This window comes from Alligator mississippiensis, chromosome 4 (genome assembly GCF_030867095.1).
Source record: "Alligator mississippiensis isolate rAllMis1 chromosome 4, rAllMis1, whole genome shotgun sequence".
NCBI lineage: Eukaryota > Metazoa > Chordata > Crocodylia > Alligatoridae > Alligator > Alligator mississippiensis.
The window spans coordinates 193,150,736-193,178,481 of NC_081827.1; the positions used below are offsets into that span (position 1 = coordinate 193,150,736).

Sequence of the window (27,746 nt, forward strand, 5' to 3'; positions counted from 1 at the left end):
GTAGACATAATTTGTTGCAGGGATAAACCACTACCTAATCTGATAGCAATGTTCAGTTAGTCTATTTAATTACATAGAATCATAGAAAATTTGGGTTGGAAAGGACCTTAGGAGGTCAATTAGTCCAACCCCCTGCTCAAAGCAGGACCCATTCCCAACTACATCATCCCAGCCAAACTTTGTCTAGCTGGGTCTTAAATACTTCCAAAGATGGAGATACCACCACCTCTCTGGGTAACCTGTTCCAGTGTTTTAGTACCCTTCTAGTGAGAAAATTCTTCCTGATATCTAACCTAAACTTCACTTACTGTAACTTGAGACAATTGCTCCTTTTTCCATCATCTGCCACCACTGAGAACAGTGTAGCTTCATCCTCTTTCGAACTCCCCATCAGGTAGTTGAAGGCTGCTATTAAATCCCCCCTCAGTCTTCTCTTCTCTAGACTAAATAAGACCAGTTCCCTCAGTCTTTCCTCGTAAGTCATGTCCCCCAGCATCTTCACCATTTTTGTTGCCTTCCTCTGAATTCTCTCCAATTTGTCCACATCCTTCCTGTAGTGGGGTCCCAAAACTGAACATAGTACTCCAGATGTGTGGCCTCACCAGTGCTGAATAGAGGAGAATACTCACTTCCTGTGACCTCCCTACATGCAGAGAAAACTGTTGTTTCTTTTTCATTTTAACAAGATCATTTTTATGTTTGATGTAATTATCATGCACTTCATCTGCAGAAGTACAAAATGTCTGATTTCAAGATGGTTTAAAAAATGCCTAATGATTGTTTTTTTGCCTTTTAATAGCTCCTCTTGCTTATGAGCCATTTTCTACTCTTGCCATGATCTATGAAGACCAAGGTGACATGGAGAAATCATTGCAGTTTGAATTGATTGCAGCTCACTTAAACCCTAGTGACACCGAAGAGTGGGTTAGACTAGCAGAAATGTCACTAGAACAGGACAATATTAAACAGGCCATTTTTTGCTATACAAAAGGTAATGGTGTGAGTATTTTATTACTTCTTTCAAAAAAAATCAAATTTGTCGATGCCTAGTGGCTCCAAAAGCTAATGTGGTTATGGTGTGCCAGTTTCTGTAGCTAAACACTATAGAAGAAGTGATGGGGCCAGCATTGCGTCCACCTATCTTTGTACTCGCCAGCCTAAGTACCCATTTATAGCTGGGTTAGCTGGAGATGATCTTCATCACAAGCCTGAAGCAAAGTTTGATCTCCTGTGTATTGAGCTGGACCACAATGCCTTAACTGAGGGCTGTCTAAGTGGCAGCCCATGGACCACCTGCAACTTGTGAGGGGTTAATCTGTGCCCCTTCCCCACCCCTTTTGGCTTCCACCCTACTGTTGCTCCCCCTATTGCTCTGGCTGCAGCCAGGTTGTCTGGGCTTTCCTTTTGGCTTCAGCTTACTTCACCTGCCCAAGAGGGCAAGGCAGTGAGCCTGTGTCCTGGTGCAACAGGAAAACTCATAGCTGGTGAGTTTGGAGGGCAGGTTGCCTGTGCAAATGTACAATAGAACAGCTGCTGCTGTGCTCAGTTGTGGGGGGCTGTCTATCCCTCTGCGTAGTGGAGCAGTTGAGGGGAGTGCCCAGTGGAGTGGTGGGACGGGGGAGCTGTCCACACATGCGGTGGTTGCTCACACATGCCATGCAGCCGGGGGAATGCCTGGAGGAGGGCAGCCTTGGCTCGCACTTTCGTGGCCCACAGGTGTGCAGCCCCCTTTGGTGCATCTGATGCAGGGTGCCTTCCCTAGCAGCTGAGAGGTTGGACAGTTCTACTGTAATCATTCTACTTGGACCCCCTCAGCAATTTTCCTTTCTTACCAAGATAATAATCCAATGACAATCTTTTGCTTCACATTAGTGTCTAATTTGGCTTTCTTTAGCATCTAATTTTGCTTTTGCTTCACACTAGTGTCTAATTTGACTAATCTTCTCTGAGATTTGTAGTAACTTTGTTTAAAACTGATGTAATTTTTCTCTTTCCACAGTCTCCGTCTTCCTTTGTAGGACTTTTTCTTACTAAAAGTATGTGTGTGCGTGCACATGTGTGTAATAGTATATCTGTTTTAAAAGAAAAATATCAACTATTGATGAACAAGCAACCCCCATTACCTGTGTTTTTGGAATAGGTGATAAACATATTAGATATTTTTCCATTAGTAACAGATGCACATTCTGCATAAGTGTGGATTTATACTGTTACAGAAACTTTCCTCCACCTGTAAATGTTTACTATAATTCTTTCTTCTGAGAAGACATTTACAAAGGCTTTATTACTATCATTCAGGTCAAACAAACATAGAGAACCTAGTTTTGCCTTATTCAAAGTCAGTTATATCATAGAGAGCTTTGTCTTTGTTGCAGCTCTGAAGTATGATGCTACCAATGTACGTTATCTGTGGGAAAGGTCAAGCTTATACGAACAGATGGGGGAACATAAAATGGCAATGGATGGCTATAGACGCATCTTAAATCTCCTGTCCCCTTTTGATGGAGAACGTTTTATGCAGCTTGCCAGAGACATGGCAAAGTAAGTTACCTTTTCTAGTAGTATGTTTTGATTTCCCAAATTTAAAAGAAAATTGCTTAATTTAAGCTTACTCCTTTTGTCTGAGCAAGAAGAAACATTGGAAGCATCTTATTGCAACTTCTAAAATTTTTAGAATAATGCTATTTCTAAAGAGCCTAATTTGTAGAGGAGTTGTAATCTTCTATGCATGTACTGGCTGTTATGTATCTTTTAAATGATCTGTTTTATTGGAAAGTTATTTCACAGATATCATGCTTGATGCATCATCTGGAGACATTGAAGTTTTGTAGAATGAAAAGAATAAAATGCAAACCTTGTTTGCTGATGTAAAAAACGTGTGTCCATACATACATACATACAAACATTAGAATCTTTTTATTCAACAAATCTCTTCCCTGTTTGGATCCAAAGGGATCTCTGTTTGCTTTATTAGGGGGAAATAAGTTTGTGCTCATTAATAGCAATCAGTAGTTTATTCTTTTAATTTTCAGTTCAGCATGATATTTCTTAATTGAATTATCTGTATTTCTAAAGTTGTATTTTGTAAGTAAATTGCCCTGCACTTTCTGCAGTAACATTAGACAAATGGAAATCTTTTCTTTCTCTGCTGATGGATGCAGTTCTCTCCCCTAGAAGTGGGATTTAGAGAGAAAAGGATGATGCCTAAAATACAAGTGGAAAACAGAAGAACTAGGTTTTCTTTTTTGACAGGGTTCTCCTTGTGTGACCTTCTACAAGTCACTTAACTTCCCTATTAACAGATCCCTTTAGTTAAATGGGAAAGTTATAATGGGCCTATCGCTCAGGGCTTAAGTGACGTTAATTAATTAATAATGAATTGAAAAAGCCCTCTGAAAGTCTTGGATGGGACATACAGTATAAAGCAAAGTAGTCAAGTTTTAACAATAGCATTGGGGTTTTAACTGAAAACATGTTAATACAATAAAGGCTGGTAACTAAAAACAAAAGCAGGGAGTAATTAATAAAAAAATAAATGTTACTTACTATATAGCAGAAAAGACGGTGATGAAATTGGTTGTATTGCAATAAATAATCATGAGCGGGAGAAAATATGTTCCCTTTCCTTTACATTCAGAAAGAAATTGATCTGTTCGAATAAAAATGCACAGGCGCTAGAAAAGAAGACTGATGGAAATCGTGAAAGAATGTATTCACAGTACTTAGTTGCTTAGTGGGCTTCTCATAGGTAGCACAGTTGTCACTAGTATTTGGTACTTCCTGTCCATATTTTCACAGGAGTTATTATGAAGCCAATGATGTCACCTCTGCTATTGAGATCATAGAAGAAGCCTTTACTAAACACCAGAGCCTTGTCTCCATGGAAGATGTTAATATAGCTGCTGAACTATATATCTCCTGCAAACAGTATGACAAAGCATTGGCGGTATGAGCATTAAATCTGACTTAACAATTCTGTGAACTTTAGGATAGTTTATGTTTTTATATTTTTTAAGCATAGTATTCCCAGTTTGTGGCAGTGATGGATCAGTTGCCTTTGCCTGATCAGTGTTGGCAGTTTTGCCAGCAATTGACACTAACATCAAAAGCTTTATTTATTAAATCAGAGACCTGTGGGAGGCACATGCTGTTTCAAGAGAATGGGTTTGCAAATGGTTTTCTTCTTATCAGGTGCACTGCTGATAAAGCCAGCTAGTTAGGCTCTGTGTCCACCACATTTATTCATTTAATTTAAAGCCAGAATTAATGCTTTTAAGTCATCCATTGTTAGATTATCACTAGATACCCCTAGTTAAGTAAAGTGACTTATGCTTCTTACATATTCCAGAATGGTATCCAGTCTTGATGGAGAACCTACTGTTTACCTTCATAGTTATTTCAGTAGTTACTGCAAATGAAAAAGAAAAGAAAAAAATGCTGTTTTCTGTTTCCAGCCATTCTTGTTATGTCTTTCTCTGTTAAAGAGCCTACTAGTCTAGCACATGGGATTTTTCTCCCTGTGGAGTTCCTTACACACTATACATGCACATGCTTACTTTGCAGTAAACCTCCCTAATACTGAGTAAATTTGCTATCTGCAAGTGCAAGTAGCGAATTTACTCGGCATTAGTAACAGTGCCGTAGTGCTTGTGTAGATGCCTGACTGGGAGCAAAATCTGCTCCCAGTCAGCCATCCACCAGGGGGTGGGAGATAGCTCTCTGCCCCCAGGAGCTGCCTACTGCCAGGGTGGGCTCTGCCACAAAGTCCAGGCAGGGAATATGTCCCCCGCCGTGGCAGCAGGGAGCTCCAGGTGACCCTTATCTCCCAGCCTGAGCTATACGGAAAATCTTAAATCTCCTGTCCCCTTTTGATGGAGCACCGTGGGGCTCAGACTGGGAGATAAGGGTCTCCCAAGAGTGGCCCCGCAATCTCAGGGCTGGGCTGGGAGATGAGCATCTCTCAGCAGTGGCCCTGTGACTGTGTAGCCGGCACTGGGAGCTCCCTGCTGGGGAAAAAGCTCCCTAGCCTGTTCTCCCCCAGCTTCATGTTTGAAGAGATGGGTGGGGAAAAAGCTGCATGTCTGGGTGGGGACAATGTCCCCCTGCCCTGGCAGTAGGGAGCTTCCAGCTCCTGCTCCCTGATTGTGGAGTGGGGGTTGGGGAGCTTGTTTCCAGCCCCTGCCCCATGATTGCAGAGTGGGGATTGGGAACACGCTCCCCAGCCCCCACTCTGGGATTGCAGAGCAGGGGCTGGGAGCTCCTTGCATGGGAAAAGTTCCCCGCTCAGCCTGGAGATGGTTGGCACCTGCCCCTGACTGGGAAGCACGTGCAGCCTGGAGGTGGTTGACAATTATCCTGTTTTGGGCAGCCCCCTGCTAGCTCTGGGCCTGCACATGCAGACTGCCCCATGCAGCCCAGGACTGTCCGGCAACTGTTCTGGTCAGGGGCAGGTCCCAGCCCCATGCCCTGATCAGGTGATCGAAGCATGGGGCTTGGAAAGAGCTGCAGGGGTGAGTTAGGTCCCAGGCCTTTTCCCTGATCCATCAGTGGGGCAGTTAGCAGCTAGCTTGCAAATGGGACCTGCCCCTCCCCTGTAGCTCTTTCCAAGCTGTGATTTAACTTGAACCAGAAGGGGGTCTGGGACAGACATTTCAGAAACTGGTTTGACCCAAATCACTTAAGTCTGATACTACAGTCAATCAGGTTTTTCTTAAACCAGTTTCAACCATTTTAAAACTGGTTTATGTGCAGTGAATGTATGTTCTGTTACAGGTTTAAACCAGTTTCTGATTACTTAAATTGGTTTGTGTGTAACTTCTGTCCCTAGCCCTGTTGGTACACCCTGCACTCTTTTTTTCCCCTTGATTATGTAACTGCATTTGGTCATATTAAAACTCCGTTCACTTGAATGACCTCATCTTACCATCTGTTTCTTTGTCTTCTTTGTTATCCATTCACCCAGATTCTATCAGCCATAATTAAAAAAAAAAAATTACTTCCATATCATTGAACATTTGTAGTATCCAGTCCCATTCTAATCCTATGAAAAAGCACACTGAAAGCTCCATTCAGTGATGATTCCTTGTGGAACAATGTCTTTTGAGGTTTGTTGGTTAGCCATTTCTGATTTATTTAACTTGTGTTTTATGGGTATTGAGAAGTCAACTTGGTGCTGCTTGATATTTTGTTTGAAAAATGAGTGCAATTTTAAAATCAGAAATACTAAGTCAATATACAGATTTGAATCTTTGATAGTGAAGGAAACTGTATTCTTCCTTCAAGGAAACTGTATTCTTCCTTCAAGATTACATTACAGACTTTATTAACCCCACAAAACACAAAATTGTAGCCCAAGGAATACTTTCTAGGACTATGTAGAGAGCTTAGTTGGCTATATGGTCCTTTTGGCAGATGACCTTAAAAGAAGTTAATATGTACTAAATACTATTCTAAATGTTGCCACTCTGAGAGAAGTTGGTCTGCACCTCCAAAAGATTGAAGGGTGGGTAGCTAGGTTTACTAGGCAGTGTTTGTATCGAGATGTGGTCCAGACAGTGGAAGCTTACCTGGTATTACCTTTCTTTTAAATTCCTTTGCCAGGAACTGTGTTTGGAAGCTGTTTAGCTAAAACAGTTGCTGCATGGGGTTGGTTTTATTTTAACAGGATATGAATTTTTTCCATTTTTAGGTTATTACAGATTTTTCAGGAATAGTTCTTGAAAAGAAAGCTACGGAAAAAGGATCTTCTGAGGAGAATAAAGGTAAAAGTCTAGGATGTGGCTAGTGAGATGCTCCTAGATTCATAAATTCATAGAAGTAGGGTCGGAAGGGACCTTGCAGATCATCAAGTCCGACCCCCTGCCCTGGGCAAGAGAGAAAACCAGGCTCAAATGACCCTGGCCAGGTAGACATCAAGTCTCCTCTTAAAGACCCCCAGGGTAGGAGCCAGCACCACTTCCCTTGGAAGTTGGTTCCAGATCCTAGCCGCCCTGACTGTGAAGTAGTGCCTTCGGATGTCTAGTCTAAACCTACTCTCTAACAATTTGTGGCCATTATTCCTTGTTACCCTGGGGGGCGCTAGGGGGAACAGGGTCTCTCCCAGACCCTGCTGGTCCCCCCCGGTGAGTTTATAGATGGCCACCAGGTCCCCTCTCAGCCTTCTCTTGCGAAGGCTGAACAGGTTAAAGTCCCGAAGCCTCTCTTTGTAGGGTCTGCCCTGCTGTCCCCGGAATGCAGGTGGCCCTCCTCTGGACCCTCTCAATGCTGTCCACATCCCTCCTTGCGGTGCCCAGAACTGAACACAGTACTCCAGCTGCAGCCTGACCAGTGTCGCATAGAGGGGGAGGATCACTTCCTTGGCCCTGCTTGAGATGCATCTGTGGATGCAAGACAAGGTACGGTTAGCCCTACTGACCGTGACCTCACATTGTCGGCTCATGTTCATCTTGGAGTTAGTAATGACTCCAAGATCTCTTTCTGCCTCTGTGCTTTCGAGAAGGGAGTTTCCCAGCTTATAAGTGTGCTGCTGGTTCCCACAGCCCAAGTGCAGCACCTTGCACTTGTCAGTATTGAAACCCATCCTGTTTTCATTAGCCCACCCCTATAACCTGTCCAGGTCATGCTGTAATCTGTCCTTCCCTTCTAGCGTGCCCACCTCACCCCAAATCTTGGTATCATCAGCAAATTTAAACAGGCTGCTTTTTACCCAGTCACCCAAGTCACTAATAAAGAAATTGAACAGTGCGGGCCCAAGGACCAAGCCCTGGGGGACTCCACTGCCCACTTCCCTCCAGGTCAAAAAAGACCCATCCACCACTACCCTCTGAGTACGACCCTTCAGCCAATTTGCAATTCATCTGACTGTGTAGGCATCAATGCCGCAATCACCTAGTTTTTTGATGAGAATGGGGGTGGAGACCGTGTCAACGGCCTTGCTGAAGTCCAGAAAGACTTCATCCACCACGACACCTACGTCCAATGCTTTTGTGACCTGATCATAGAAGGGAATCGGGTTGGTCTGACAGGACCTGCCCCTAATGAAACTGCTGGTTGCCCTTGAGCATCATCCCTGCTGCTGGCACATCACAGATGTGCTCCTTGATGATCTTCTCAAAGAGTTTCCCCAGGATTGAAGTAAGACTTTAACTATAGTTAAAGGATCCGGACAACCTATAGTTGCCCGAGTCCTTCTGTTAGTGTAATTCCTGTTTTTTGTAATGTGTATCACACTTTGTCTTCAATACAGTGATGCCTCTTACAGATTTTTCTAAAGTTGTACATCATCTACCCAACGTACAATAAACTACTCAGGTTTTCAGTTAGATATGGTGGCTTGGACTACTGCCTATGGTATAACACAACAGAGACCAATTAAATTGTTAAAATTCCACTGAGTTTTGAGATCAGACCATTTATTTTTCTTAGATAAGTAGTTTTTGAAAACCCCCTCATCAGCTTGTTGGCATACTGACTCTAGAATCTCAGTCTCTGAACCAAAAGAAACAAACCCATGGGTTTGGGCTTTTTGTTTTTTAAACCTATGTTTTTGTTGTATGTTCAAGTATTTTTGTTTATACAGATCCAGAAATAATCGTTTGAAAGCATGGAATGCTTGAAACAAGCATTCTTTGGGAAAGCTTCCTCCTTGTGAAAGTAATTTCTCAGTTCAGTCAGATGCACTGTAAAAGGGCGTTGTCTAGTTTTAGAAATTAGCTCAATGCTATAGTATTTCCCCAGACTCTGTTATGTGGTTAATGGATGAGCAGTCAAATACAAAACCCAGTGGAAATATAGGACTTGATCCTGTGCTCCTTTTCTAGGAAAAGTTCTGTTGGCTTTGGCCTCTACACCATGGTTTTCAACCTGTGGTTTGCAGACCCCTGGAGTCCGCAGACTACATCTAAGGGGTTTGCAAAAGATGACTATGATTAATCAAAAGTCTGTGAATATCTACACTTACAATTCAAAGGGTTCACATCTCCACTCAATTTTTTTAGGGGTCTGCAAATGAAAAAAGGTTGAAAACCATTGCTCTACACCATAGATAAGATATAAGTTAACAGTAAAGCAAAAATCTCTCTGATCGGGATTATTTTTTTAGGGATAGATACTGTCTTCAGCCTTTCTGCTGCTAAACAATTTCTGACCTGCAAAACTTACAAGCCAAGAAATAAAAGTACATATTACTGCATGCTGCTATGTGTGATTAATGTTATTCTACTAACTAAGAAAAACCTAGATAGTCCTTTAGGAGCTTACTCCTATTTTCCCACCCCTGTTTTTTTCTTTTTAAGTGTCTCTGTGTCCTATCCTTTGAAAAGATGGCTAGCTTTCAGCAGTTTGCAACAGAAACGTGCTATTGAAGTACAGAAACTAAATAAAATAATTTTGGTTTCACTGAAAACTGCAAAAGAACTTAATCTATATTTTTTCACATTTGACAAGAAACAAACACAGTGGCTGTTGTGAAAATCCAAGAAAGCCAAGTGGAAGTGATGGACTATCAAGACGTGCCACCTGAATCCAGTGCTGCCTGTGAGCAATGTAATTCTGAATCTACTTTAAATCTGTATCCTGATCAATATCATTGTATCAAGTCTGGGATAAGCAGCGGTTTTGGAGAGAAGGAAATGTGGGACTTGGTCTAGAAAAGGTCTATGGTCTGTTCATTTCAATTAAAGAACATTGCATCCAAACTCTAAAAACACTACATTTCCAAAGATGGTCCACTTTGAAATTTTGTTCTTTTATACTTTTCAAGTATATATCAGAAATTACCTAAGAAGTATGTATTACACATGGCATAGCACATATTGATTCACTGTGGACATGGACTAATTCTTCCAAGTGTTATTTATAGTAATTGGCTATAATGTTGTGTGTGGTTACTTGTTAAGTAAAAGGAAGGTGGTGATAGACCTAAGGAATATGGAATACTTTTAGTGGTAAGGCATTTCAATTAAGGCTGTCTTGCATGTTAATAATGGAGGATTCCTTGACAGTGTGTTCACAAGAAACTCCTTGAATTCTTAGCAAAGTTTTTGGGGGGGCATTTTAATAAGATTTAGTATTTAATTAGCAAGTTTAACTCCTTTGTCATAAAAAGTGCACTCGACATTCTCTATTCATTGTATGTTTTGTTAGTACAGTTTAGATTTTTGCTGTGTATTAAAGGCAGAGAGTAGGGTCCTTGCTCCATGGGGCTTTAGATCCTCAGTCTAATGTAGAGAAGTAGCTTGTTCATGTCTATTTATGTGTCAGTAAAGAGTTGGGGATACTGGTGGCTAAATCAATATTAGAAGGTTTTATAAAGGAAGTGTTCACAGGAGGAGAGGCAAGGCACTGGGGATTTAATTCTCTGTGAAGAAGAATGTCTTTTTACCAACGTGTTGATTACCATCAACTACTTTAAGTCCACAGAAAGTGATGGCACTTATGCACCTGATGCTGCAAAATATTAGTTCATGGAGAGTTGTTTCAATAATCAGAGAAGGCATCAGGAGAATCTTGAGGGCCTGATCCAACACATACTAAAGTCAAGGACAAGGAGAATCTTCCTTTTTATTTGTCTGGAGCTGAATCAGATGCTAGGGAGAACTGAACTGAGGATGTGTGATGTCTTAGTTCAGAGCCCACAGCTGTTAATAATATCATTGTCTTTTTGTAGCTCCAGAGAAAGTTAGCTGCCTTATCCCTGATGGAGTTCCTATAGATATTACAGTGAAGCTGATGATCTGCTTGGTTCACCTGAGCATTCTAGAGCCACTCAATGTAAGTATAATCTAACAACAGCTACATTGGAGGCAGCTATGGAACATCAAGCAAAATTGTTTTTCTTACCATTGTATAGCTACAGAATTTGATTTAATAGAAGGTTTTCTACTGTCTCACTTTCCTCCAAAAATGGGCACAATCCTAAGAGAGTCATTACAACAGCATTGTAGGGGGGATTTCTCCCATGGAAGTAAACTTTTTATTACATGGAATTAAATAACTGGAGGTAGCTTGATGTGTGTTTTTTATTAGTAGCAATATAATTTTTCCCCTATAAATATTAACCAATAAAGCTAATCAAGCCAAATTAATTGTCCTGCTAAGGAGGGGAGAGATTATATCCTTTACAGGATGAGTAAACTGCAGCCTGTATGCTGGTCCCCATTGAAAGTTGCCAGCAAAAGTGTTAGAGGCTTGGACTGATTCTTTTTAACTGTGAAACAATACTTTCTCTGAATCGATGCTTCAGTCATAATGATGATACAAGACTTTTTTTTTCTTTGAGAAAAATAATTTCTCTCACCCCTCCTCATGGAGCCTTTCACTAGGATAATTAAATTTGAAGTTTGCTTTTTACCTACTAGAGTAGGGTAGCTTAGTCCTATCAGGAATTCTGAAAATCTTTAGGATTTTTGTCACTTTACAGTCAGGTTTTAAGGAATATTGTATTTCAGAGTGGAGTGTGTGTGATATTAGACGTTAACTGGACTGTTTGTTAGCCAGTTCCTATATGAAATGGGTTGCAATGCATATGTGTTTGGCATAACTATTTAATTTCTACTTGTTTTATGGGAAAGCCTCTCTTGACTACTCTAGCAGAGCAAAATCCAGAGGAGATGGGGGATTTATACCTAGATGTTGCAGAAGCATTTCTGGATGTTGGAGAATACAATTCAGCATTGCCTCTCTTGAGTGCCCTAGTCTGTTCTGAAAGATATAACTTGGCTGTAGTCTGGCTTCGGCATGCAGGTAACAACATGGCAAAACTACTTAATACTGAAAGGTAGCATCCATCATATGATAGTGTGTAATAAAATTCTGGTTAAAGTTCTGTATTTAATAGGTAAGAGCATTAGATTTAATGACCTGGTATTGGGAGGTCTTGTGCAATGTTGAGTGTACTTATCTCCCATTGACATTTTAGGCCATTAATGAAGGATCTCTGAACATAAGATATAGAGGCCATGTGATAAATTATAAATGTTGCCATGCTGTAGTTACAATCAGAGAATATCACATTTATTCTTGTAGTACGAGGTTTTCTGGCATGATTGGTGTCCCTTAGCCAGTCTAAAAAACTTTGAAATGCCTTCATTGTAGTGAAGTTAGTCTTCCTAGATATGAATGTCAGTGATTCAGCTTTCATTTTACATATTAATCCCCAATAGGTGTTGAGTTTTTTATGATGCTGCCGATACAGTGACTTACATTGTTAGGGCATAATATGAGGGTGGTACACGTTTCTATTTTAGTAACAAATGCTCAAAATCGTTCTAATTATAAGTACATGTACATTTTTGCTACAGAACTAATTTCATATGTATTATAATAGTTATGGTCTCTACACCATGTAACCATATCTAATTCATTATTTTTAGAGTGCTTAAAAGCCTTGGGTTATGTAGAACGGGCTGCAGAGAGCTACGCCAAAGTTGTAGATCTTGCTCCCTTGCATTTGGATGCAAGAATTTCACTTTCTACACTTCAGCAGCAGCTTGGCCGGCCTGAGAAAGCTCTCGAGGCCCTGGAACCAATGTATGATCCAGATACGCTGGCACAGGATGCTAATGCTGCCCAGCAGGTAGGTGAAATGCCGCATGATATGATTATCATCTTTTGTGTTGGATCCTTTGTCCACAGTTCTGGGGTTCATGGTTCTGTAAAGAATGTATTGCTAAATATACTAGCAATGCTGGTTAAAGATACCTTCCTGGCAGTACTGGAGTCTGGGTACCCCAAGGGGAGCAGTGGTGAAAGGTTTCCTATGGGGCTTCAGAGAGAGCATTATAAGAAAAAGAGTGTAGCTACTGTATTCACTCATATGCACCTTCCCCCCACCCTGCCCTATATCAGCCCTTCAATATTGGGGTGCACTTAAGTGGAGAAGCTGATTCTATGCACTTGAATTAAAGGACGCAATAGGGAGCTTTAATGACTACTGGGGGTATCCTCCTTTCCCAGCTTGAGAGGAAGGGGCCGAGTGTCACAGTTTTAAACCTTTCACAACCTCTGCCAAATGGGCAGCAGCTTTTGACTACTCATCCAAAAGCTACTGCTGAATCGGCAGAAGCTATGAGAGGGTTAAAACCAGCACTGGGCAAGATTCAGCCTTTGTGGAATTCAGCCATGTGGTAAGAATTTAGCCTTGCACCTGGAAAAAAATTTTTTGGTCTTTTTTTCATTCTGCCTTTCCAAAACCAGGTGCATGTAGTACGTGAGAAAATGTGATACTCTCTGTATCCATTTAATCCCCACTGCCAATATCTTAGTTTTGAAAGCAAGCCATGGAATTAATTTAAAATTTGATTAATGATGTTCCATGTTTTCTAGGAATTAAAGCTGCTGCTCCATCGTTCAACACTGTTGTATTCCCAAGGCAAAATGTATGGTTATGTAGACACTTTACTTACCATGCTAGCGATGCTCTTAAAGGTAAGTTAACTCATACTGCTTAAACCAAAGAACAAACTAACTTGAAAACTTCACAAGGAAATTACATGGAGATAGGAAAACAGTAAGATGAATATTAGTAAACTGAAGCTTTGTATACATTAAATAGCATGTTTAATAGACATACAGTTATGTTACTGAATAGCGTGCCTGAATCTTTCAAAGGCGTTCAGCATCTAGAGCTTCCATCAAAGCCATGTGAGCCTTTGGATTCTCGGTACCTTTAAAAGCTAGGATGTAAATGTTCCTTATTCTGCTCTGTTCTGTGTAAGACTAACAACTCCCATTTTATGCCTTAAGCTCTGGGCTTGATGTTCATTGCTGGGACTTGTTTTTATTGGTAGTTACCTAGAGTCTCGCATATTTTCAAATTTAATTTTAAAAAATTCCACCAGTTGTAATGTGATGGACTACAGGATTGTTCTGTTCGATTTCAGAATATACAAATTAAAAACAGAACATCACATCACTTTGGGTACACATAGCTACTGTAAATTATGGAAAGGTCTTTCTGTAAATGCCCACTTATAAATAAGATCATTCAAAGTGAATTTATGTCAATAACTTTCCTTGAAATCTTCTGCTGTTTTGTCTGTTTACTTAAAAATAATTTTTGTTTTGGAAAAAATGTTTACATTTGGAAGTATAGTGTTGCAACTCTGGCTGTTTGTTTGTTTGTTTTCTATTTTTTGTAATTCAGATTTCCATTTTCTCCAAACTGTTATACAGCAAAGCAAACTGTCAAGATATTATTTCTAAAACCTTGGTACTAGTACCATGACATCCCTTTTGTTATGCCACTAGAGAAGGACTTGTGTTTTTACTCTAAATAGACCAGTAAAAGTCTTCATAATATTCAGAAAGTGTTTATCCTTGTTTTAGATAATCCAGTGTACACTGGCGCATGAAACACTGCTAAATATAACACTGTTTATGAAAACTGTCAAGTATGCTTTTGCTTCCTGTAGTGTAACTGAGCAAGATGTGTGATTCACGGAGTCAAAAACATTACGATATTGGTCTTCATAATTGTTTCCAGGTAGCAATGAACAGAGCTCAAGTGTGTTTAATATCTAGTTCCAAATCTGGGGAGCGACACCTTTATCTTATTAAGGTATCAAGGGATAAAATATCAGACAATGATGACCAAGAGACAGCAAACTGTGATGCCAAAGGTAATAAAATCTGTTAAAAATAAATTAATTCATAGTAACTCTTTACCTACCAAAGACACTGAGTTTGTTTCAGACAGATCCATGGTATTCATAGTAATACCATTTTACTAGTAATACCAGAATACAATTCTGTTCTTTAGAAAAAATGTTATAGATTTGACATTTTTTGTTCCATATTGAATCAAAAGTTAGACTATGTTTTATGTTGTTTGCCTGCTTCAGCATAGTCAGTTGCTTGGTGATTATGGTATTTGTCTAGAATGTGGGAGACCCAGATTCAAGCCCCTGCTCTTTCATGTGGGGCAGAGTTAGCACTTGGGTCTCCTTCATCCACGTTTCATATCTTAACTACTGGGCCATTGGCTTTTTTAGGACAGGTGGGTTTGTGGGCATGTGTATTTCTTTTTCCCTGGCTCAGCTTTACTGATAGCCAGATCACCTCCCCCACACAAACTAATTCATACATTGCCTAAGTTAAGTCCTGATCCTACAGACTTTACTCAAATGAGTGGTCCCACCAAAATCAAAGAAATTATTGCCTAAGTCACTTGCAAGTTGCTACCATGAAAAAGTACACTTATAAACGAGTTGCTTTCATTTAGCACGACATGGTGCAGGCACCAGGCCTGTATTAATATTCTGTGGAAAAAAACATTTCCACTCATTTCAAAGCAAGTTAATTGAACCTGATGAACGAGTTGTTCAAACAGTGCTGCTTAGGAAGAAGTCTGCAGGTACACCACTATTTATCAGCTGCACAAACTACTGTGTTTTTCCAAAATTTCCAAATTATGACTAGCCCAGATCAGGTAGTTCTTTCGCAGGTGAATGAGATGGCCTTTAGTGTATGTGTACATGTTTGCATAGTACTGATCCAGCTTGAATTATTTAAATTCCCTGTAACTATGAAGTGTTTACTCTGTGATTGTTTATTAAAATTTGAACTCTATAAATTGTGTTGTTTTAAAAGAATTAAAATCCACTTAATATTATTTTCCCTTAATATAAAAACAATTAAAAAAACCCCCTCTGGGTTGAAATTTAAACAGAATCTATAGTCTTCAGCTCTATTTTCTGTGCCTGTTTGACTTTCTTACTATTTTAGCCATATTTGCTGTACTCACAAGTGTCCTGACAAAAGACGATTGGTGGAACCTTCTCCTGAAAGCCATTTACTCCTTGTGTGACCTCTCCCGATACAAGGAAGCAGAGCTGTTGGTGGATTCTTCACTGGAGTATTATTCATTCTATGATGACAGGCAAAAGCGTAAAGAGCTGGAGTACTTTGGTCTTTCAGCTGCAATTCTGGACAAGAATTTCCGCAAGGCTTATAATTATATCAGGTAAGAATCACTAGTGTAGTTGACGCAACCATATATTCTGTAATGATTTCCATTGAAGCTTTATGTATACTTCTAAGAGCATTTGTAGCTATTAGAACAGTGATCTTCAGAATTACATGCAAGCTGATTTTTTTTTCTAAGGCCCCCAGAACACAGGACCCTTAAGATGTGATTAGCCAGTCAGTCATGTCTTAATTTGTTCCCAGGCCACATGTTCGATCAATAAATGGCATAATAAAAAGAAAGTTATTACACAAAAAATGTATAATAATTGTAGCAGTTTCATATCATGCCAGCATAGTGCACCCCCACAGCTAGGAGCCCCATCAGCTGATGGGGCTCCCTGCCAGGGTGGGGGTTCAGTATGCTGGCAGGTGCCAGACATGACGGGATATGATGCTTGATCCTGCAATCAGTCCTTCTGCCATGCACATGTGGCATAGCTGGAAGTATGATTATGGTGATGCCGTATCAGATCCCATGGCGCTTTTACTTGCATGTCTGCCAGGGGCCTGAGAGGACCAGAATATCTATTGATTTCCACTTAAGCAAATAAGTCTGTGAAATTAAAGAGCTTTTTTGGCAGTTTTTAATTGCCAAAAAAACCCCTGTCTGCTTTATGGCACTTTTCTGCAGTGAACCATCTGGTCATCTTGCTATATGTTAGGAATGTATTATAGGTTATGTGCCTTACTAACGTTATTCAAATGAGTTGTCCCATCAAAGCAAAATAAATTACTCTAATAAGTGAGGACTGCTTGGCTCTTTGAATAATTTGTCAATTGATTTTAGACTTGTCTTTCACATGGTACTTTCAAATAAACTGTAGATCTCTTCTTTTCATTACAGGCTATTTACTTAGTGATTTATTGCATACTATAGATACACAACACAATATGTGATTTCCTTCCTTTTAGAATAATGGTAATGGAAAATGTCAATAAACCTCAGCTCTGGAACATCTTCAATCAAGTCACCATGCAGTCTCAGGATGTACGACACCATCGCTTTTGTCTTAGGCTAATGTTGAAAAATCCAGAAAATCATGCACTGTGTGTCCTAAATGGGCACAATGCATTTGTATCTGGCAGTTTCAAGCATGCTCTTGGTGAGTCATTATTTTATTTAACTAATAAAAAGTACAACGTTCTGAAATATTTTATATGTTATGTTATACTCCCAAATTCCTTTACATCAACTTTCTCACAGTTTTATATATTTTCAACATAGCGGGAATATGTCCTTTTGAATAAGAGAAAAATCCCCTTTTTCAGAGATCCCTAATATTTGCTTTGTGCTGCAATTAATGAACTATACAGTTCTTGGCACTAATACATAGTATCTCACTCATTTTAATTGGTTGGTAAAGGAATCGGGGCATAAGCGGATAGGCCAATTCATGAAAATATGTATCAGCAATTCAAGGAGTATCTGTGTAATAGTTACCGACTTGTATTTTGGGCTGGGAGAGCTGTTTTTCCTTTATTTTAATGAGGAAAAAATGTGGGTTTTACTTATGAATGGTCAATTTATTATTAGAACAGTATGATAAATCATTTCCTGATAACCATGAAGTATCAAAGAGATGGCATATCTGAAGTGTTAAATATTTCTTCTAAGGAAAGTTGCAGGATTAATTTAGAAGAGATACATTTTCAAAGAATAATTATTAAATATTTTATAAAGCCTCTAGGAAAATAGTTAAAATAATTAATCAGGGAATTGGCATCTTGCTAGCCTCTTTAGACAGATTAGGGCTGAGGAAATTAATATTTTCCCAACAAGTACACAAAATTGAAAGTGAATAAATTAGTTGGCCATTAGCTCATCCCCAGATTGGGAAAAAAAAAGCAGGGAGTGCCATATTTTCTTGCATACCACACACCCTAGAATGCACACACCGTGTTTTGGGAAGGCAGAATGAAGAAAAAATAAATGTCCAGTCATGGCTGAATGCTGAATGCAGATTGCAGGGGATCCTGGCTGCAGTAGCTGTACCTGGGAGAGAGTTAACATTGCAACTCTGATTCTAAAGGGTGAACTCTACTCCCTCCCCCTCTGAGGCTGGTGGACAAGCATGGCAGCTGTCTTGCATCTCCATGCTTCTAGTACAGTAAAGAAAAAATCAGTTTCCCTGCTTAAGGCATGCACCACACCTTTGGAAGGCTGATTTTTTGGAAAAAAAGTCTGTGTGGGGCACACAAATAAATATGGTAGGTAGGTCCTTAGCTGTGATAGGCCCACTGATGTTGAAGCGTCAGCGTTTTATACCAGCTCGGAGACCCTGGATCTCAAAAAAGAATATACACAAGATTGTGGTAACATAAAAAAATTAAAAGTTTCTTAATAATCTTTTGAGAGATGCCTACTTCGCATTACACTCAATTTTGCCACCTAAGCTACAATGGGCACACCGACACGAGACGCTACTTTGCCATACTGGTGAGCTATGGTGACATAGTGTCAGTGGGCACAAATTGGGATGCCAACGCTACTACACAGTAGCAATGAGTTACTGCTCAGTAGGGTCAGAAACAACCCATGTGCCCCCTGGACTGTGCAGTAATGGTGGTTACTGCGCAGGCATTAAATACTTTCTAAAGCAACTACTAAATGACTGAGCAGTAACAACTGTGCGGTCAGGGGCATGTGTAGATGTGCCCAATTCTAACAAAAAAAACCCCATTTTGTCTGTGTTTGAGACTATTCTGTTTAAATTCTGACTTTTCTTGGGGCAGTAGAGGAGGGTGCTGAAAACATAAAAGCTGTAGCATCTGGTGTTCTCCTTTCATGTTTTATTGTGGTTGTATTCAATTTTCATTCCCTTATGCTGGTTCCCTTTTTCAGTTCAAACTTCCAAAAAAATTTGATACAGTGAAATGCTTTTAGAGAAAGACTGTCTCAAATCATTTACTCCTGCTTTTAGGACAGTATGTGCAAGCCTTTCGTACCAATCCTGATGAGCCTCTGTACAGCCTTTGCATAGGCTTAACTTTTATCCATATGGCATCTCAGAAATATGTCTTAAAAAGACATGCTCTTCTAGTACAGGTAAGTTTGGGGGAAGCGGGGTTGCTGTTGTTATGATTGCATTTGTCTGTAGTATTTATTGTTCATTAGCTCTCTTACTCCATTCAGATAGTTAAAGCTGAAACAAATGATCAGAGCTGACTGAATAATATAAAAAGGGATTTAGGTTAGGATTTTAAAAAATATCCATGTAATTTTGGAGTACATGTCCCAAGACAAGTCTGCTGCTGCTCCAGTTCTGTAAGTAAAAGCAATTTTGCTCTGGTTTGTAGAATCCTTAATTATTTCCATGTATTAGGCAGCTGCCATGTACTTAAGAAAATATTAGTTCCATTGGCTGTAGTGTTGATGTTTATGCAGCTGAAACATTGTCCTGGAAAGGCATTATTCACTGTTCCACTTGTAGAAAGGGTCACCCTCTTGAATAGATAGCAGGAACAATGTCATGTGACATGGGTAACTAGCCATGTAACATAAATGATATATTGTTGGAGCAAATACTTAACAAATAGGCATATGTTGAAAATTGTGTCCAGAATGTTTAGTGAATCCCTACAATGGTAACTGCATAGGAAGATCATCATTTAGGACCCGTGGGGTGTTTATATACATTCTCCAGGAGTGGGGGGAGAAAGGCGCTTTAATTACAGTGGCTGTAAGAGCTCTAAAGTGCCCGGAGCGTCATGTGTATCAGTGTCCCCATGCTTAAAAATGGCGATGGGGGCACTTTAACTAAAGCTCATTGAATGAGCTTTTGTTAAAGCACACCTGCTGCCATTTTTCAGCACAGGGACACTGATGCATGTAACACTAGAGTCTGCTGGAACGTGGTAATTACCATGCTCCACCAGACTCGATTAATCGAGGCTGCTTCGATGCGCTGTAATTACAGTGTGTCGGAGCAGCCTTCCTGGACATGTATAGACACCCCTGAATGCTTCACTAACAAAAAAATAAAAATAGAATCTAATGAATAGTTAGACCAGTTCTGGAAACCAGTTAACGTCTAAGAATGAGGATCAAAGATTTTCACTGATTCTTACAGTTAGTTCTGAGTATTTTTAAAAGTTGGTACTTAAAGCTATGGGGAGTGTTACTCACTGAGCACTCTCTAGTGAATCACTGAAGGATTGATTTGCAGGATGCTGACTGAGTGCCCTCAGTGTCCATTGAAACAAGGTTGGACTCTGTGAACAGTTTTGCTTTGATCTGTAAAATTCTGACTGAGAAACCCTGAATTTTTGCTCTGAAGGCTTTAGGGACTCTTGTCCAGTGGTTTTTAAATGCTCATATTTTTGATATTATGGAATGTTTTTGCTCTGTCATATAGACATGCAAATTTGTACAGACACTGTGTAGATAATCTTTCTGCATTAGATCATGTAATGGACAGGTTATCTGTAAAATTATTTATTTTTTAAATAAAAGGTATTTAAAAAAAATGCTCTTAGAAAAGAGCAACTAAACTCATTTGGTTGGTTGTTTTTGATCTGATCAGTCAAATTTTTCTGTTCATGTTTTTCTTAGGATCCTCGTGTAGATACACATAATTATCTTGTATGCTACATTGTGAAGGAATTGTTCTTTTCCCTCTAACTTTTTCTGAGCTGTTGTAACTATTTATGGTCATTCTTGGCTTGGTGTGGTCTGATTCAGAAAGTAGGCCAAAGATGGAACCCTGTGATCCTCTTTCTGGATTGCTGTTCCAGCACAACGCACTGTAACCATTTTCCCTTTTAGCTAGTCCCTTCACCTTCTGCACTTGCCAGAGCTGGGCCCAGACCATGATAGGTCTGATGGTTTTGGGTTAGTGGCCTCCAATATTTATAATTTCTTCCCTGGAAATTGAGGATTTTTAAAATTTCCTCTCCTCTCCAAGTGAGGCAGCTATGTTCAGATTTGGGGTGGAAAGCTGGCCAGTTAAGAGGCTTGCTTTTGTTTAGAAACACTGAATGCTTACAGTTCCCATTGATTTCAGTAGGAGTTGCAGGCACTTGCTCTAAAATCAGCTCACTTATTTAGATACCAAACTATGGCCTAATTTTAATATTTTTAGCTACTGCATAACTCTGTCTTTCCTAGCTGCTGACATTCTCCTTTTACAACGTATTTGGAAAATGTCCTATTTGTGTCATCCTCTGGTCCTGCAGTTTTGTGTATCTGCTTTTCTCAGTTCTTTTTCACCCACATTGAAGGTTTCTTTTAATCTTAGTTTGTCCTGAGTCTGTCTGTTCAGTGGTTCATTCAGACATGATGTAGGGGTGCTCCAAATTATCATGATGAGCTGGTGTGTTGGAGCTAATTGCTCATGTTGAAGGAACTATCTTTGTTTCTAGAGGCAATATTGGTAATCAAAGGCTGTTAGTTACAGCCAAGTCAGCACATTCATAAGTGATAACAAAATGAACCATAACTCTGTTTCCACTGTGCAGTAGTTCCCTTTCGAATTCTCCCTTTTTTCCTTAATCCCATTTGATTTTTTTTTCCTGAGGACTCCTTTTATCTAAAAAGACCATATGGATTTCAGTCTCAAATGGCTATACTCAGTATCTTATTTTTACTTTAATCTCTAGGAGGTGACTCTCGTCCCAGTGGCCTTCTTTATAGCAGTGAACAAACATTAGCTAATGAATACTCACAGTGTCCTCATATGGTGAAAGGCTCAAGAGAAGCTAAATGGCTTTCCTAGGTTGGTACTGTGTGTTGGTGGCAGAGGTTGGATTAGTTCCCAGTCCTGTGTTCTTTTTTCTCAATCTGTGTGGGTAATGCTGGTTTCTTCCACATTGCCCCATCACTGTGACGTGTTCCACTACAGGCCATTCTGGCTCACTGGGGCAGTAGAGGGGGAGGGCTGCACTGTATCTTTAACTTCAGCATGGGGATATGATTTGGTTAGCACCATGCTCCAGCCACCTTTACCTCCAGTTTGTTCCTGATATCAGTTGGATAGGAGGCTGGATGGACTTCAGGGCCATGGTAAAAGGGAAACAGTGAGTATAAACTCACCGCCCTTGCCTGGGGTTGAACCCAGATCCTGACAGCTGAACTACATGGCTTAGTGTTGTATTTGTAGTAATAGTCTGTCGGGCAGCTCAGATTGAGTATTGTTCCCTTTCTAGTTGTTCTCCTTTAGTAAGGTTTTTGGTTGTAGCTGTGTTGGTCTAAGGACGTAGGCAGGCAAGGTTATTTGAGTAGATGTGTTATCTTTTATTAGACCAACTGAGTAGTTGGAAAAAAGTTCTTAGCAAGCTTTTGAGTGCAGTCACCCTTCTTAAGGCATAGGAAGTCTCTGCTGTTCTGAGACTCCAAGGAATGAGAGAAGCTAAAAATGTTTTAGTTTCTCTCATTCCTTGGAGTCTCAGAACAGCAGAGACTTCCTATGACCAAAGAAGAGTGATTGCGCCTGAAAGCTTGCTAAGAACGTCTTTCCTTTTATAGTGAACTGAGCTAGAATTCACTGCATATAGACCAGGGGTAGGCAGCCCTCGGCACGGGTGCCAGAGCATGGCATGCAAAGGCATTTTGCTTGGCATGTGCACTTCAGGGTGGACAGTTGCGGAGGGGGCCAGGGCTGCACTGCCACAACAAGGATCAGGCCCCTTGCAGCTCCCCCAGTGTCCACCCCTGGCACGCCAGTATCTTACAGGCTGAGGTTGCGGGTTTTTGACACTGTCCAAAAATGTTACGAACCCCTGGTATAGACTGTGTTTAGTTTAAAAGGGTGTAAAACAGAGAAATAAGGAACTAAAGTAACAAATTAAAGAACAACAAGTCTACTGAAGTTATAGAGGGGTTAGTGTAGTAGAAGGAATTACTATTCTAGGTTTGATTTCTAGTTGCGCACCAGACTGGTTCTCTGGCAGAACTCCCTCTGGCCTCAGTAGCGTTAAGATTGGACCCTCCTACTATTTAGCCTCTGAGTTACCCAGACCTTTAGCTCCATCTTCCCTTTTATTCATTTTTCTGATTTGTCATTTGGCAAACGTATGCTGGGAATTGGTCATTGCTGAAGGTTGCTGGTGTTCCGGGAGCTTTTACAAGGCTCTGAGGAGGAATGTGTTTGCATTCCAGGAATAGTCCTATGTTCTTCTGTGTGGACTGCAGCCAGGATTGGTTGAATCAAAACGGTGTTTCTTTACTGCTAAACAACAAAGTAAGAGTGAGTTGTAAAAAGGGCAAGGGTTGAAAGACACCTCCCCCCACCAGTGAACACAGGGTGATGTTTTAAAGCATGATAGATGTAAATAATACTATTTCAGAACAGCTAGCCACAATTTAGCACAAGTCCTCTCACCATGTGAACCTTCTGGAGGCTATGAAAATATGGCTCTGGCTCTCCCGTGGTATGAAACAATGAGTTGTTTTTCCCTGTGGCCTCAAGTGAGCTGATTCTTTATGGAAAAAACACTTTCTGCAAAGAGAGAAAACCAAAACCTTATGCTGTTTCTTTGTAATGTGTGTGTGCAGGGATTCTCTTTCCTTCACCGTTATCTGGGCATCCGTGGACCTTGTCAAGAATCTTACTATAACCTTGGCCGTGGCCTTCATCAGCTCGGATTAGTGCATTTGGCAATCCACTACTACCAAAAGGCTCTTGAACTTCCTCCTGTTGTCTTAGAGGTACTGTACAGTCAAATACCTGAACCTTAGTCTCTACAAATCAGTTGGGTATTATCAGTAAGTAACCAGAAGTAAAATCTGTGCTCAAAATTATCAGTAATCCCTACTGTAAATTCACCGATGTTAGAAAAAGTTCCTTTTAGTTATCATCTGTTCTGTGTTTCTGGACATGTATAGTTTGAAGGCTCAAGACAATCTGTGGGTTTGGTTTTATTGTTACATTATTGGGAGTGGCAGCTACAAGAAAATGGTCAATGAAGAACTTTTCCGTATGAATATCAAGAAGTGATTTAAAATCCATTTCAAAGCAAGAATAATGGCATGTAAAATCTGACTGGCATTTTCTCTATTGCACAAATAAGAGGGTTTAACAAAAAATACAGATTTCCAGTGTAAATATATTGATGTAGTAGAAATGAAATGACCTGTATAATAAGGTAAAGAATTTGTGTGCATTAGTACACTGATTCTGTAGTGGTTTTCTGTTGTAATTTGCCATGGGTTTCTTTGCACTGTCTATATAGTGGATCAGATAGCAAAAGTGTCTGATCTAACAGACATTTATCTTAATTGTAGTGAGGCTTATTTAAAATAGTAATGGAAGAAAACATATGCTCTGCCATATGCTGGTGTTGTTCTCTAAGCTAGAGTTCTGGTGAGGGAGTGTTGGGGAGAGGGGGAAGAAACATGTCTGGTCATAAGGCAGTGATATTCAAGATTTACCCTGGGTTTATATCCAATGTACATGCAAATAATTTTTTTCAATTATTTCAGGGAATAGAAACTGATCAAACAGACTTGAAAAGAGATATTGCCTTCAACCTATCACTAATTTATCTGAGTAGTGGAAATACAACAGTAGCCCGAAAGATGCTATATACATATGGAGTCATGTGACAAGAGTTTGTGGCAGCTGTTCATGGTTAGGATGCAGCCTGCAAGAAAAACTGCCACTTTCATTTTCACCAGGATATTGAGGATGTCGGGCATTATGCAATGGTAAAAGATTAAGCTGAAAGAAGCTAAGTAAATATTTTTTCCTAAGCAGAACTAGACACGGTCTGGTCGGAGCTGCCACTTCGTAGGTATTTTGTTTCATAGACTTTTAGCTATTTTTTTCCAGTTTCTAAAATTGTGACAATAAAATGCACTGATTCAAGAAAAATACTATTGGCATTTCTGAGCAAATTCCAGATGTACTTGAAGTTGGTGGGAGCACTTATCATTAAGTTCTGCATTTTTCTCCATGGATTTTGATTCTGAAATCTACCGTTCCTGCTGGTATACAGCATTTTCTGCTGAATAAGGGACCAAAAAAAGCACTAATTATTTTTGGAGGAGACTTGTTTGTGTATTTAACCAGTTACTGTCCTTGTTGAAAAGCTATTCATTTGTTACAGTTAGTTTGCCACATACTATTCAGGATTGTTGTTCTTATGCAGGAGAGGGAAGAGAAATCAGCTTCCAAGGTAGAATGCTAACCCCAGCATATTAGGCAGTAGCTTTATACAGATTCCTGGGAGGATATTTCCAAAAAGAGGAGAGAACTGCAAATAAATCCAATTGCAAGACCTTTTTATTACTTGCATATTTTTTAGGTAATTCTTATTCTTTCTTTTATTCAGTGGTAACGTTGTCTGAGAAGTGACTTTTGCTTTAATGTTATGTGCCACATCTGTAACAGCATCCTATTTAGAAAGAGTATTGTATATTTTGTGTTAATAAACATTTTTAGTTTGTAAATAATACCTATCGTTTCAATAATTAAGTTATTCGTAGCAAAAATCACAGTCTGTTTAGTGGGTTAAAATTAGTAGTGTAGTAAGTAACAGACAGCCCCAGAGTTTCATTTTCCTGTAGTAAAAATGCAGTAGAAATGCTGCAAGTTCTGTAAAGTCCATTGCAGATTAAGAAGATAATTCCAATTTCACAGGTTTTCTCTTGTCTCGTAGAGAAATAGTTCTCAGAGCTGCTGGTTCTCTCTTTTAAAACTTGTCTCCAGTAAGAGTTATGTTGAGTCCTTGTAAGATTACAGCCCTAGATCTTGGCATGCAATTCTTTCCAGCACACCTGTATGATTAAACTTCAGCACTAACATGATTTCTATTAGATGACAAATCGAAATGTGTAGGGCTGGATCTTATATTGAATTTTAGTCAAAGTCATTACAGCTCTTGGGGAAAAAGGAACAAGTTTGCTGAATTCTCTACTTCTGGGAAATGCAATTATAGTTTGTTTATATTTGATCAGATGATACCTAGTTGCTAGACAAAAAGGTGGTAGATGCTATTGTTGACAGTTACTATCTGTTTGTTCCCTTCGTGGGGAGAATTCCAGTTGATTGTTCCACTGGGTGGCATGGCCTGCCGATCTGACAAAACCAAATGGACAACTATTAACTTATTTGTTTTCTAAATATTGTCCTTGCCCCGAAGCCTTTTACTCTGCTCTGATGGGGGCAGAATGCCCATTTGTTTATCTTTGTTTTATTTTTCATTTGTGCCTAAATATTTAATATTCTTTACCATTTCCTCTCAACTTTTTTCCCCTGATCTACATGGTATGATGCATCTCCTGCTTATTCCACAAATCAGAATAATCTTGTGATTACCTTGTGCTCCCCATTCTTTCCTTATGTATTTATTGTGTGGGCTCTCTGAGAGCTACTATCTTTTTATTCTGCTTACAGTCCCCCAGCACATGCTCCATGTTATACATGAGAGATATTTTTAACTTCTTCTTCTTTTCTGTTAAAGTGTCCCCCACACTCTCAGCCTAGATACTGGGTTGTAGTAACAGAATCATCTCTTGCATATCAAGGCAAGTGATTTATTCTGCTCTGTTCAGCAGTGGTGAGGCCTCACCTGTTTTGGGCCCCACATTTCAAGAACAATGTGAGCAGATTGGGAAGAATCCAGCAGAGAGTGACAGAAATGATTAGAGGCCTGGGAAGCATGACTTATGAGGGAAAGGGCTATTTAGTCTGGAGAAGAGAAGGCTGAGGGGGGATTTGATGTAAAAGTTTTCAAATACCAGAAGAGTGATTATAACGGGGATGGAGACGAAACTATCCTCTTGCTGTAGGGGACAGGACTAGAAGCAGTGGACTCAACTGCTGCAAAGGACATTTAGGTTGTGGATTATTAGAAAGAACTTTCTGACTGAGGGTGGTCAGGTATTGGAACAGGCTACCTAGAAATGTTGTGGACTTACCATCTCTGTACGTTTTCAAGAGGTTAGACAGATGATTAGCATGTTTCTGCCTTCAGCAGTTGTCTGCTGGACTAGACAACTTGGTCCTTTCAAGCCCTACTTCCCTATGATCCTAAATCTAACATCCTCCCCCCTTGCTTTCTTGGACATTAACCCGTCCCTCTCACGCAGGGTATGTGGTTGCTCAGTGTTCCCCCTTTTGCTATCCAGATGCTCCTCTCCCTTTGTTCTTTACAGCCCTGTATGTCCCGAAGAGTTGATTGGGGTGAACACAGCCAAAGCCCCTGGTCAAGCATGCCCTCCCAGATTAAATTGGCTGTAACAATTTTAGCAACTAATTAAACCAAATTGAAGTCATTCAAATAAACAGGGAAGAAATAATTGGGAGAGCCAATGCCCAGGACTCTTTAAAACATCTCTTTTGTTCATTTGTTTCGCCCCCTGCCACCACCTTTTTTTGATCTGTCAAAAACTTTTCCTTTAATTGAGATTTGAAAAGGACACTTTAAAGAAATGAGAAAGTCCTAAAGTACATCCTGCAGGTGCTATTCTGGCTAGAAGATTGGATTTGTAATCAATAATAGAAATTCAAGCTTTGACAGTTAAAAAATCCTTACATGTTAGACTTAGGATCATAGGATTTATGCTTGTAAGTACTCTCCAAAATATGATAGACCCTCAGTAGCAAAATAGAAATACTAGAAGAATTGGATTCTGTGGACCTTTGGATGGTGAAGATGACCTGATAAGGTTTTTGGAGTTTTTTCATAAATCATTGGACTTAAACTTGGCCAAAAAAAGAATCCTCTTTATACTGGAAAGGTTTATTGCATCACATGTGTACCATCTGAAATGCTGAACTCATGTCTGGAAGAACAATGGCAATATGAAATAGTGGAGGTACAGCTACTTTTTGATTTTT

General features: G+C 39.9%; 1 protein-coding gene across 2 annotated transcripts in view; it reads left to right on the top strand.

Moving 5' to 3' along the window:
- The window catches only part of GTF3C3 (general transcription factor IIIC subunit 3), a 36,028-nt gene extending 10,669 nt beyond the window's left edge, over positions 1–25,359 (top strand). The window contains exons 5-19 of one of the 2 annotated variants that reach the window (XM_014594329.3): positions 800–991; positions 2,376–2,541; positions 3,799–3,946; positions 6,689–6,761; positions 9,445–9,543; positions 10,667–10,770; positions 11,571–11,742; positions 12,372–12,574; positions 13,324–13,425; positions 14,483–14,618; positions 15,724–15,961; positions 16,879–17,069; positions 18,888–19,012; positions 23,459–23,611; positions 24,386–25,359. In XM_014594329.3, the coding sequence (XP_014449815.1) occupies positions 800–991; positions 2,376–2,541; positions 3,799–3,946; positions 6,689–6,761; positions 9,445–9,543; positions 10,667–10,770; positions 11,571–11,742; positions 12,372–12,574; positions 13,324–13,425; positions 14,483–14,618; positions 15,724–15,961; positions 16,879–17,069; positions 18,888–19,012; positions 23,459–23,611; positions 24,386–24,508 (2,225 nt within the window). In that variant the 3' untranslated portion in view covers positions 24,509–25,359. The remainder of the gene's footprint in view (positions 1–799; positions 992–2,375; positions 2,542–3,798; positions 3,947–6,688; positions 6,762–9,444; positions 9,544–10,666; positions 10,771–11,570; positions 11,743–12,371; positions 12,575–13,323; positions 13,426–14,482; positions 14,619–15,723; positions 15,962–16,878; positions 17,070–18,887; positions 19,013–23,458; positions 23,612–24,385) is intronic. The other variant, XM_006269165.4, reaches the window with a different exon arrangement.
- The last annotated feature ends 2,387 nt before the right edge of the window (positions 25,360–27,746 follow it).